The 12,560-nt window shown below is 42.4% G+C and overlaps 1 protein-coding gene across 6 annotated transcripts in view; it reads right to left on the bottom strand.

The window, feature by feature from the left end:
* The window catches only part of LRRFIP1 (LRR binding FLII interacting protein 1), an 89,894-nt gene that overhangs the window by 3,769 nt on the left and 73,565 nt on the right, over window positions 1–12,560 (bottom strand). For 3 of the 6 annotated variants that reach the window (XM_048954104.1, XM_048954105.1, XM_048954106.1), the window contains 2 exons: window positions 11,076–11,217; window positions 2,522–9,509 (listed from right to left, as the gene is read on the bottom strand). In XM_048954104.1, the coding sequence (XP_048810061.1) occupies window positions 7,426–9,509; window positions 11,076–11,217 (2,226 nt within the window). In that variant the 3' untranslated portion in view covers window positions 2,522–7,425. Of the gene's footprint in view, window positions 1–422; window positions 528–1,143; window positions 1,224–1,521; window positions 1,640–2,521; window positions 9,510–11,075; window positions 11,218–11,679; window positions 11,773–12,560 lie in introns of those variants that run through there. The other 3 variants (XM_048954109.1, XM_048954107.1, XM_048954103.1) reach the window with 3 other exon arrangements.

The raw sequence follows: 12,560 nt of genomic DNA on the forward strand, positions 1-12,560 counted from the left end.
TATCTGATAAGCGAGACAACAAGACAGAAGGGTAAGTTCCACAAGGCATCACTTATTACAGGCAGCATAGCAGGAAGAGCTATTTAGTTTTTATGGTACAGAGAGCCACAGTGGAAAAACCCCTTAGGAGGCCAGTGTGAAAGCAGCTGACATATTTAAGGCTGGCTGTAGCAGTTGCTTAAAGACAACACAAAGTAAAAGAAATAAGGTTGAAATTATGAAGAGCTTGAAAAGTGTGCTTTAAGAGAAAATATGGGCAGAGTCTGGATGGGAATGCAACAGGAAAGAGGCACGAACAGATAACTGAGCAAGAAAAGGAACAATTCACATTCACTTACAGCTTGAGATCAACATGCAAAGCTGAGCATCTGAAGGCTGCACAAGCAGCACCTGAGTTTCCTGTGACAGTTACATTTAGTTACCTCTCTCTGTAGTTTGCGCTTCTCTGCTTTCAGCTCATCTTCTACTCTTTCAGCATTTTCAGCAGCAGTTTTGTATCGGGCTACTTGACCTTCCAGTCGTATTACCTATTGCAAATGCAAACGTTTGGAATTAAAGATCACTCTGAAGCTTTACTCCTCTGCTGATAGTTAAGCAGTATGAAAGTTGGTGGATTCACTTCAATCAAAGAAAGGCATGTTTTGAGAAAAACGTATGAAAGAAGACATGGCAACTACCTCCAGAGCCCTTAGATGTACCCGTATTTCATACGCTTCCAGCAACAGAAATCACAGCCCATTTACTAAACCTAGCCATTTATACTCTGATCACGAGCAAACAGTTACATCTGAACAGCACTGCACAAAACCCACACATACTATCTCATGTGCCAGGAGCCATTTGAAAACTGCCAGCAGCTAGACACATGAAAGTGTTCTGAGGAGCTCATAAAGTGCTCTGAGTACACATCTGTGTTTGAGAGCTTTTCATTTGGTAGACATGAATAATATATTGACTTTCCCCTAGAGATGAAGAAAAGTATTCTAGTCCTCATGGCTTAACTTCAAGAGCCTCGGTGCTCCAACAATCCTGCTTTTTATTTTAAGGGAAGTCACATCAATTAAGATTGCACTTTTCATGGAGTAAAATACACTCTCTGCATTCTCATCAAGAGTAAACAAACAGAACAAAACGGGAACTTACATTCTGCTCCAGTGCTGTTATCTCTTGCTCAGACTTGGCTAGTTTAAATTTGAGATCACTGATCTGCCTGTTGGCATCTCCTAAAAGAATTGCAGATTTATAAGAGATGTGAGAATAAGGCTCAACAAAGCTGTCACAACACTTCCACATTCCAGGAAACTACTTGGGGCAGTGATAGAGCAGCTCCCTGCCTTGGGTTTCCTTCTGTGCTAAGAGCTGCCAGGTAAACCCACTCAGTGCCCATTTTGGCTCCCATTTTGGAACTCCCTTGGGACTGAAGGCTCACTCTTACTTCAGGCCACATGTCCACTGCACAGGCACATTCTCTCAGCTTCATTCACAACACAAAGGTTCTCTCAAAATGAAAGCACAGCTTACTTTGGAGGTCAATCATGTGCATATCCGTCCCATTTTCCAGAACTTCTACTTCAGACTGCGCGTTCTCCAACTTGCCATTCTTCTGCTTCTCTTCCAGTTGTCCCTTTAATTTTTTAACCTGAGGTACACAATTATTAAAATAAGACACTTGTTTCAGGACTCTCCTGAATGTTATGAAGTTTTTTCCCTCCAAACTAAATTAAAAACATGTATCTTTTCTTACATTTCCCAGAAATTCTTCTGGCAAGTGACTCACCATAGTTTAAGTATCAGTGCTTATGTGTAAATTTGGGACAAGAATAATAGGAGGAAGAAGAATGTTTTATTAGAAAAGCCAGAACTGTTCTGTAGGCAATCACATAAAACATCCTTAGTAACCCCAAACTGTGATTGATTGTGCTTGAAAGCCCAAGGCCAAGGATACTGTCTGTGAATGGAAGCATAGAGCGTGACACAGAGAAACAGATCAGCTCAAGAGTTCTGCATGAAGATCACAACCTCTATATCGTGGTATCAGCAATAATTACTTTGTTATTTACCAATCTACTGTAATCCCACCAGCATTCTCTCCAAACTGCCTGCTGCCCACAGAACCAGCCATCAGGAAGGCTTACTCTTGAAGGTCACATTTGCTTTTCTAATTTCTGGACCATATTTGCCTTTTCCCCCTTGGCCTCGCTCAGTCCAAAGTATTATTTTTCAGACATGGTTATGGAGGAGGAGGTTTAGGTGGCTACAGACAGCAGTCTGGAATACTCAGAGCACTGAATGTTAGCAACACAAAACAGGCCCCTGGGTCATCTGTTTCACACCCTGTGTTAACGCACAGGAGAATTCCAGAGGGAAGCAGCCAAGTTTTTGGCAATAAAAAGCAGCACACGTTCTGAAAGAACAGCATGTATGCTCTGTAGTCTGTGTTAGGGGCATCCTGGTTTCCTGAGATTGTATTATTGTTATCATCCGTTAAGTGAACACACAGCATTTCAGTTCTCACGTGCTCACCTGGTCTAGTAAGGACTCTCGTTCACCAATGAGCTTTTTCAGCCTTTCTGAAAGAGAAAACTGAAAGCTCAGTGCTGATTTCAGTGAGCCACGCGTTTCAGAGTTATCTGATACAAGAGGGACCCGTTCAGGTTAGTGAAGGGAACAATGAAGGTAGTTACGCACGTACCACGGGAAATGAGGCCACAACAGGACTGGGAAGGGGCTGCAGCCAGGGGAGGTTATGTCATTCCCACAGAGCATGCTTGTCACGGCACCCACTGCATGCAAAGAGGCTAATCTTCTACGTTAGGTTAGCATGCAAGAACTCTAGGGTCAAACACAACAGCTGCAACACAAAATCTCACAAATCTTTACAGTTCAGCACAATGAAAACACCACAAACACCTATAATCATAGCTATGCACATTCTCTGCGCTGAAAATCCTCACTTCAAAAGGAAAACTGAACAGCATGAAATGGCATCACGTTATCTTCAGTACTGTGACAAATACAACATTTACCCACGACATTACTTTTATTTCAAACTCAAGAGCCTGGTAAGCATTCTTTGCTCTTTAACCCTTCACAGTCAATCGTCCCAGTCAGACATCAAGAAGGCAACAGGCAATCTAGACTCCTTGTGACTTGAACTTGGAAGTACAGCAGATCAGCAAACAGATGTGCGTGGCATTGTTTAATAAAGAACACGATACACAGTGAGACAACTGGAAAGCAGCAGTGAGTAACCAAATCACTTGTTTCTTCTTTCCTAGTAATGCAACACGTGAAAGTATTTTAGCAGGTACTGTATGCAGCAAATGATAACTCTCAGTTTTTACGGTAATTGAAGTCACTCTACCTCATTAATTGACAGCCTGAGCGTGTTCAGCCACCTCAACAGAAGTACACCAAACATCACCAACCAGCATTCTTATCAGAAGAGGATATACTGACCTCAGATAGGTCTTACTCCACATGTCTGTTTGTTGCAGTTATTTAGGTTTGACACACACGTTTGTTGCAGTTTTCTTTAGTTTCCCTCCCTTGCCAGCAGGCAGTCAACTGTGCAGAACCAAGGCAGTGAGTGTGCTCAGCTCCACCTCTAAGGTCCTGCCTGTTAGCTGTTCAATTGTTAAAATGCAAAGGTCATAAATGCATGTACAAGTTCCCCGTATCAGCAGTGATTCCAGAGCCTGGAATCAAACCTTGACCTCGACTTCTGATGCGACACCCAAATACAGATATCAACGTAACACCCCAGTACAGCAGCTCTGTGCATTCCTTTTGAACCTCCTCAAGTCCTATCCCTTTTCACAGCTGTTTGTCACACACCCGGTGCTCTTACACGTGAGCATTGTCACAAGACAAAAAAATACATTTACGTTTGTGTAAACTAACGAGAAAAAAAACACCAAGTGTAAAATAAGAAAACAGTTTCATCTGCCTACGTGGAAAGAGGCTGAAGACACATCCTGTAAAAAGATGACAGGGAAGGAAGATGAAATCCAATGAAGAAAGCAAGGAGAGCAAACAGTAAAAGGAAGGTCACAGATATTCAGATAAGCGTTGGTGCCAGAGCTCATCAGAGATAAAGAAATGGAATTACTAATGGTAGGCAAAGAGAACAAGGACTGATGCAGAAGAAATTAGCCCTAACTTAAGGGACTCCAAAGAATCAAATAACTTATTAGCACAGCCACTGCTGTGGGGTGAAATATTCCTGCCTAACGGAAGGACAGGAGCAGGCCGGGTGCAGTGCCATTCTTTTTGACAACAGGACAGGTGGGATGGTGGCAGCTCTGTGGTTACCAGTGCTTTCTGCTGTTGCTCAGGCTCTTGAAGCCACACGACCATTGTCATCGCTTTGGGAAAGTGGTTGACTCACTGTGCTGCTTCAGTGGCAAAGCTGAGCTGATATCCCCTGATCACCCACAGATACCCGGTGCCTCTTCCTACTTTGAGGATAGTGTGCAGTGGGATGCAGCTGTTGATAACTTGAATGATTTGCATGGTCTACCACGTAATTCATGGCAGTGTGGCTGAAAAGGGTAAGCTGTCCTTGGAGGATGGGAAGGCAAGCAGCAAAGGCTGCAACCCCTGAGAATACACCAGCAGTTTCAAGCAGCTATTCCAATCAGCTTGCAGGGATCCAACAACAGGCTGGACAATACCACTACTCTGGAGCCATCAATATACTACATCGTTTAAATTAAGAAGAATATAACAACAGAATGCCTTTCACTCTTCCCCAGAAGAGGGAAGTTCATGAGCAAGCATGAGGATAAGCACTGGAGTTAGAAGGCACTGGCTTTACAGCACAGATTTTGAAGGTGACAGCAGGACCACTCTTTCAAAGGGACTGTTGACTGAGGCCTTTCACTGTTACCTGCTGAATACCAAAGTTATTTCAGCTACTGCTTTTGACAGCACTTGAGGCTAGCTGTGAAGTCACAGTACGCATAAACCCAGCACTCCAGGCTACGCGTGCCCCTAGGTCTCAAACACAGAACACAATGAGTGTTTGAAGTTCTTTTGAGAGATGAAAGCCCTACGCATTGCGACCAGCGCTCACTGCAGCAGGAAAGAAGATTCCAGTGAAAAGCAAAGAGCCAGAAACACCCAGATCACCTCCTTCTTCATGGTACCTGTCCGATTCCAGAAGGCAAGGACCAGCTGCCGACACAGGTTCCAAGAGGCAGCATTCATGGGGAGATTTATGATACCCGAGCTGTTCTTCATCACCTGCCCCGTGTTCTTGTTCCTGCCCTAGTATCATTGAGATTTGGCAAGGTGCTGTGGGATGAGAGCACGCACAAGGGCAGTTAAGGCTGGAGGTGTCATCTCTTTCCATGACTTAGCTCTACAGAGGGACTTCTCTAAGGACACCGTATTTTCTGAAGTGGAAAAAATGGTTAAAAATAGGTCTCCATTAATTCCCCTTCAACAATCAAGCAGCACTCCTGTTGGAAACAAACTCATGAAAAATAGAGGAAATGTTGGCAAGTGCCTCATTTCAATGAGAGTTGTTTATAGACCCATCCACAAGTTTAGGCAAAGTCTGGCATGAATTTAGTTAAATATAACACTGTAACATTTAAACATACACGCATTTAGAATACTTTCAACATTAAACCATACGTTACAGCTGAGCGTGGCAAAGAAAAAAAATCTTACTTACACAATGCTATATAATAAGAAATGATGCTTTAGAGAACGGTGACTCTTTAGATTAGAATTAAGTGTAACAGTAAGAACAACTGCTAATACTTACAGAAACCACACTGAAGCTGCTCTAAGCTGGAAAGAAGCCATATGAAAAGAGTTACAGGCTTACAGTGCTGTCACAAGTGCAGAGCTATGGTCTCATCAAACACTGAACGTCCTCAAAGGCCGCCTGTTCCTCACAGGACAGCTCTATCATCTACGTAGCACAAAGCAATACTTGTATTTAAAAAAGAAAGCTCGAGAAAAGGGTTTTTGAAGTGAGAAGGATTTAAACAAATATTTACACAAGTTTATAAAGAGCGCTCCGGACAGACAATTTGAAGTATAAAACATGTTTATTTTAATTATATACAGCTCAGTACACTTTGATATACATCTTGTAATTTTGCAGTCTATTTGAACTCTGTCAACTTTGTAACATCAACAGATAGAACCTTCTGTAGCCCCCCAGCTCCTCAACTTGCATTCCCTTTGCATGTTCATCACTTCATACAACCTCCAGCTAATTATTAATTATGCAAAACACCATCTTCCTGCCAAGCACTGTAACAATGCAAGTGGAAATACATCAATGGGTTGAAGTGTCTCATTGATGCCAGTAATACAAGGTAATCCAGCTTTCCAAAAAAAGGCACGGGGGCTCATATGTGGAAAAACAGCCTTTGGTCTGACATCCATGAGGATTAAGACATCCTGAGTTACCGTCTCTCCAGAAAAAGAGGAAGAAAGAATTTTTCAAAGAAAACCATTCTTTCATAATATTTCTTGCAAAAAATATATATATATATATAATGCAATAAGGAATGCAATATTAAACACTTGTTTTAAAAATATATTTATATATTCATAGGTACAGTATTGGATAGCAAACCTAAGCACGTTACAGTGTGTACTGACACTTTCTTAGGAAAAAAATACAAAACCCACGTGAGACATGGTGCAAAAGGCCTGTTGTGGTGCAAAGTGCCCAGATGAAGTAAACACGTACATGTTTGCTCCCTTCAGCAACCTACATGTTGCATTTCCTTCAAATCGTGTTACTGTTCCTCCAAAGCTGAGCCTTAATTCACAGTGATCTACCAATAGTTTGGAATATGTCCTTTTAAGAAACATACATACAAAAAGTGGAATGAGGGCATCTTTTTTTCTTCTTCTTTTGCTATGGGAAAGGGCTCCTAGGCTTTAACTGCTCAGCAACAAATGTTAGCATTACATCTGAGTGTTGCTGATCTTCTGAGTTCCTTCATGACAAAGCATCAACATTCTTATTGTAGTCCTATTGCACATACAAGCACGTTCAGATAATCTACTTTTATTCCAGGCTAGAAAGTAGGAATTTCATACAAAAGCTCCTCAGCAGCAGTTATCAACACCAGAAGTACTTTAAGTGCAAAAGCCTGATCAGTTCCTTTGTGAAGCTTGCTTTGTTTGGTGACACACATTTAACCTGAGACACAGCAAAACCAAACCTCTGGATGATTTTTTGTGGCTAGGTACGTCAGTGAATCATCTAATATTTGCATTATCACCGCTTACATGACCAAACAGTGTATTATGAGATCTACCTGCAAGGAAAAAATGAACTCCTTAAGAGTATTCCTATATTCCTAAGGGCTGATTTATCGTGCAAAGCGCGTGCTTCGGTACAGAGCCTGATCAAATGGCTTCTAACTTGTATGGACTGACATTCAGAACTCAGGACATTGTACAGTCATCTTTAGATTTACCCTTGCCCTTCCTACCACCTCGCAAATCCTCTTTGCTTTCAGCCCTGTTACAGCCAGCACTTTCCAAATCCTGCTCTGGAACATTTTCACCTGGTGCCTTTTCCGCTTCATTAGAATCTGATGCTTTGTTTTCACCTGCCAACACATCAGCCTTCTCGTCAGTTTTCAGTGCTGATGCTTCCTCTTGCAAGCGCCCTGTTTCTTCAGACTCATTTCCTTTGTTATGCTGTAAGCTGTCACCTTCAGTCAAGGTGTCCATGGTTTCTATTTTGCCAGTTCTGTCTCCCTCTTCGCCTGTTTGGGCAGTTTTTCTCATCACGCTGTTTGTTCTGTCATCCTCTTCACTCTGTGCATCAACTTCTTCTCCATCGCATTTTTCATCAGTTTCCAGTGTCTGTTCTGAATCCTCATCAAAATCAAATGCATCACCATCGTCTTCTTGTTCTTCCTCTGCTTGGCCCTCTAGTCTAAGTTGCTCACTAACGTTTTCATCCAGCTCAGCTTTCTGTGCAAGAGAATTACCTGCATCTTCCATAGAAGTAAGTTCATCACCCTGGTGGTCTGCAAGCTCTGAATGTCTTTTATTTTCTTTAAGTGCTTCTTTATCTACTTGGTTCTCACTAGTTACACTATGACATACAATGGACTCCTCTTTAGATTCACCTTCCTCATGTTGGACTACATTCTGTGCTTCACTTTCTAGAGAACTATTTTTCTCATCCTCTGTATCACCTGTTGTTTCTTTACTGCACTGAACTGTTTGAAGCTCTGCCTCTGGCTTTAAGTCTTCTGTTCTATTACGCTCTAAGCATTCTATTCTGTTTTCCTCTCCATTCCCAGACACGTCTCCTGTTTGCATTTCTGTTCCCTCGATTCCATCATCTGAAAAGCCTGTGTCTAAACTTGTTTCCTGAGATGCCATTTCTTTCACAGTGCCCATGTCTGGCTCTGTCTGATGCAGTGCACTTCCTTCTACCTTGTTAGCAGAGCCCACAGGCTCCCCGGATGCCTTCTCCTGCTTTTCTACAGAATCTGAACACGCCTCCTGTCCATCTTTCTCAGCAGGTTTAAGTTCTGTTTGCTCCTGTGTATTCTGCTCCTCTAATAATGCTAACTCACCATCCTCTGAGGAAACTGGCTGGATGTGTGCCTGATCTCCTCCCTCTTCATTTATATCTGATGGGGCACCACTTTCACATGACTCCTCCCCTTCTAAGCCCATGGAATCTCTTTTCATTTTCTGACCCTCAACTGCACTCCCAACCTCATTTTGTTCTCTAGCTCTATCACCTCCAGTTTCATCAGCTATTCCATCAGTGCAGTCTTTGCTTTCGACAAGAGCTTTCTCCAAGACCTCTGTCACTTTGTTTTCAGCACTTTCTTCCGAGCTCTGGAGTGTTTCAGCATGGCCCTCCACCTTTACCTCTTCACTACGTGAGCCTGCTAGCACAGGCTCTGGTAGCCCTGACAGGCCAGATACCGTCTCACCGCTGTCACCTGCACTGCCTGCTGCTTGCTCCACCTCATTAGCACTCAGTGCATGGCTAGCTTCCACATCCTCCCCTTCTTCCTGCTGTGGAGCAGCTTTTTCCACTTCATGCTCTACACCTAAGTCACTGTGCGCTTCCTGAGGACTCTCAAAACCCTGACCTTGCAGTGAGCCCATTTCTGAGTTCTCAGTCGTCCTTGGGTTTAAGTTACTGTGTTCAACCTCCTCGCTAACAGGCTGCTGGGCTGCTGCGTCTGCTGACTGCGCCTCCTTTCTCAAATCACCTGCATCACTATCATCATTTGAAGAAGCATTCCCTGACACGGGTTCTGTAAGGCTTTGAATTTGTTCTGTGAACCTACTATCTGGTAACGTCACTGTTGACAGAGCATCAGTTTCTTCAATCATTTTTTCTGCCTTTGTATTTTCATCAGCATGCAATGTCTGTACTTCCTGTTCCTCAGACTCCTCTTTGTGTTCCTCACGCTCAGAATTCTGCAAGATTTCTCTTTTCCCCACATCCTCCAAAATCTCATTTTTCATGTCCACTTCCTTGGCTTTGCCTAAAAGACCATTGAGAAAGTTGAAGGGACCGCACCACAGCTCTTACCTCCCCACTTAAAACCCGAAAGAGAATGAATCAAAGAACAGGTTAATGGAAGATCAGCTTTTGCCAATTACGTGAGGCAAAGCAGCAATTGAATTAGTAAGGGGGTGGGTTTGTTGATCAGTGAAATTCACCACCACCACCCTCTCAAAGCAAGAAAAGCCTTCAGTGCTGGCCTGTGTTTTTGTCAAGATCTATGCTCTTGGCTATGTGAATTACAGCTTCTGAAGATGAAAACAACTCTGTTTCAAGCAGTGCAATTTAACAAGGGTATCTGCAGATGTAACTCTGTAACTGTACAGACTGCACCTCCTGGGCAGTTATTTTCTACAGCTTGAAGCCTAACAGTGGTGCATGCAAGAGTGTTCTGATGCCAGTAAATGAAGTAAGCAAGAGTAACTCGGTAGGATTTCATCACAGGCACCATCAGTGTTTACATATATATAAATCTGATTGGCAAGCACATGTTTCAGCTGTTCAACATTACCAACACAGACACTTAGTGCCACTCCATCCACTCAAAGGGATGGGGACTTCTGTAGGTTGGTTGTTGTTTTCTTCCAACTTTACTTAGAAGCAACAGGTACTAAATCAACACTGCGGCTTCAGCAGTTAGCTTTCGAGTCTATGCTGTACCTGTTTTCAAATAAACAGAATAAGGAAAGACAGAAGGCATATTACATTTAAATATATACCCTTACCTTGATTTTGGTGCTCCATATTGTTTCCATACAAAAACAGAGTGAGGAAAAAGCAGCCAACAGCAAGATAAATTGCACTTGCAACTGTTGGCTTCTAGCTATTTACTATGATGCTGATTTAGAGCAGTAACAACAAAAATCCCTTTTGCTATTTTAACAGTTCTCTGAGTGGTCACTCATCACAACTGGACAAGGAGGAAGTTTTTGCCAACCAGATTTCTCCTTCCTTACAGCATCTGTCTCAGAGTCAAATTCATTAAATTTAATGGCATTCATTCCATCATAAGAGGCTGAAGTGGTAAAAGGAACTGCTCAACAGTATGAGATACCAAGAATAAAGAATTCATGCACCAGAGGGTTTTAATGGTGACCACCGTTTCTGTTCAGCAAACGCTGACAGTTCTCAGGTACGTAAGTGAACCAACATACAAGCTTTTTATGTGAAACTAAAATGCTTTGATCTTGATTCTTTAAGATGCGTGCAGAAAAACGCTGAATGACATGAATTTGGGACAGTTGAGAGTTTAAATAGTAATCCAAATGACTGCTACTTATCTGTACCGTGTAATATTGGTATTCTTGTCCTTTGTCACCTCCAAGGGGGAATGAAGTCTGCTTTTGCAGGAAACTGCACAACACACTTGAAGTGATACTAAATATGAAGCAGGAAAATGCACAACGTGATGTGAAGCACAAGTGATTCAACAAGTGGCATGCTGCGTGACGTGTTAATTGTCCCACTGACAAAAGCCCAAACTCCAAGCAGAGAGGAATGAGCGGACAGACAGACAGAAAGATACAGAAGGACAGCCAGCACTTACCTAGCATCCCGTCCCCTGCTGTCTTTAATGCCTGCGTTGTGCCTTGAACTGTTTTGGAAGAATCCAAGTGCCCTTCATTATCAAGAACGTCTGATGCCTCCCCATTGGTGGCTACCTCAGAGTCTGGGATTATTCCATGTTTCTACAGGGAAGCAAAAGCAACACTTTAAAGCCTGCTGCTCAGTTAAGAGTAGGATTGTTCAGATGTTCTCGTCCTTGACATTCTGATCAAATCATTGCTTCAATTGCTCCATTAAAAATGGCTGGAAGTCAGAAAATAGCACAGGATATTACAGTTCTCTGTTTAGCCAGCATCACAGAAAGCACGTGATACCAGCAAGGCTTCGATCTTTAAGCATAATTCTGCTGTGTCAAGGGCTTCTCACAGATGAGTCTCCTACAAAAGCAACAGTTTAATGCTGAACATTACAGGCTATACTAAGAGCTCACAATCAATTAGGGGGAAGGACTTTATCAGAAAATGTCTGAAATGGCAACTTATAGGCAACACAGCAAGAGTTCTCGCTACTCAGCTACAAAAATGCATAGGAAGGAAAGGTCAGCAGTCAGTAAGCAGTAAGCTTCTCTTACTCCTCTTGCATACCTTCAGTTGCTCCTTCAGCATAATCACTTCATCTCTAAGGTCATCCCGCTCACTCCTTATGGAATCAAAGAAATCTTTCTGCCTCTCTAAGGCCTGAGTTCGCAACACAGACAGAGAGGGAAGAGATGTGAAGAGAGGAAAAGGAGAAAAGTAAAGATCATGAAAAGCAAGTGTAAACAAGAATGAGCAGATTTAAGATATTCAAAGATTCGTGGAAGTGATATGTGGAAAAAGTAAAGTTCAAAGACTAAAGGACCAAGTTTTCAGACACACAGACAAGCTTCAAATCCAAGAAATGCACAGCTTATTCAGTAATAATCAGCTCCAGGAATTCCTATTAAAGACACTCGGAGCCCAAGCTTTGTTAGAAACCCTTCAAATGAGGATCTACTTTTCCCTCTTATCTGCTAGATGAGTCCATTCATATTACTTCAACGCGTACGTTGAAGACATAAAGCGATTCCCATGTACTCAGACAAGAGCATGAAAGCAGGCCTGACATTTTAATGGTCTATAAAAGGGCTATTAATTGCACAGGCTACTATGATGGCTGCGTTACATTTCAATTAACTTGAAAACTGCAATTAAGTCATCCAGACTTTGGGATGTGTTGCAAAGGTGTCATCTAGTACGGATCCGCCTTGATATTTCTTATATAAATGCACAAATAGAACAATAACAAAAATCAGACACTTGAGTTTCAAATTGCAAGAAGTTACTGGACGTCAGCAGTATGACTTGTTTCCCTTCTACATTCAGAAATTCTTCCAGTATTCATTGCTAGAAAAGAAAGCAATGCTTCTCTTTAAGAGCGTGTTTCCATTTGGCTTTGATAAGGGGTGGTGGGAAGGCATGAGAAGCAAGGGAGAGTTCGGGACTTC

Source organism: Lagopus muta, chromosome 8 (genome assembly GCF_023343835.1).
Source record: "Lagopus muta isolate bLagMut1 chromosome 8, bLagMut1 primary, whole genome shotgun sequence".
NCBI lineage: Eukaryota > Metazoa > Chordata > Aves > Galliformes > Phasianidae > Lagopus > Lagopus muta.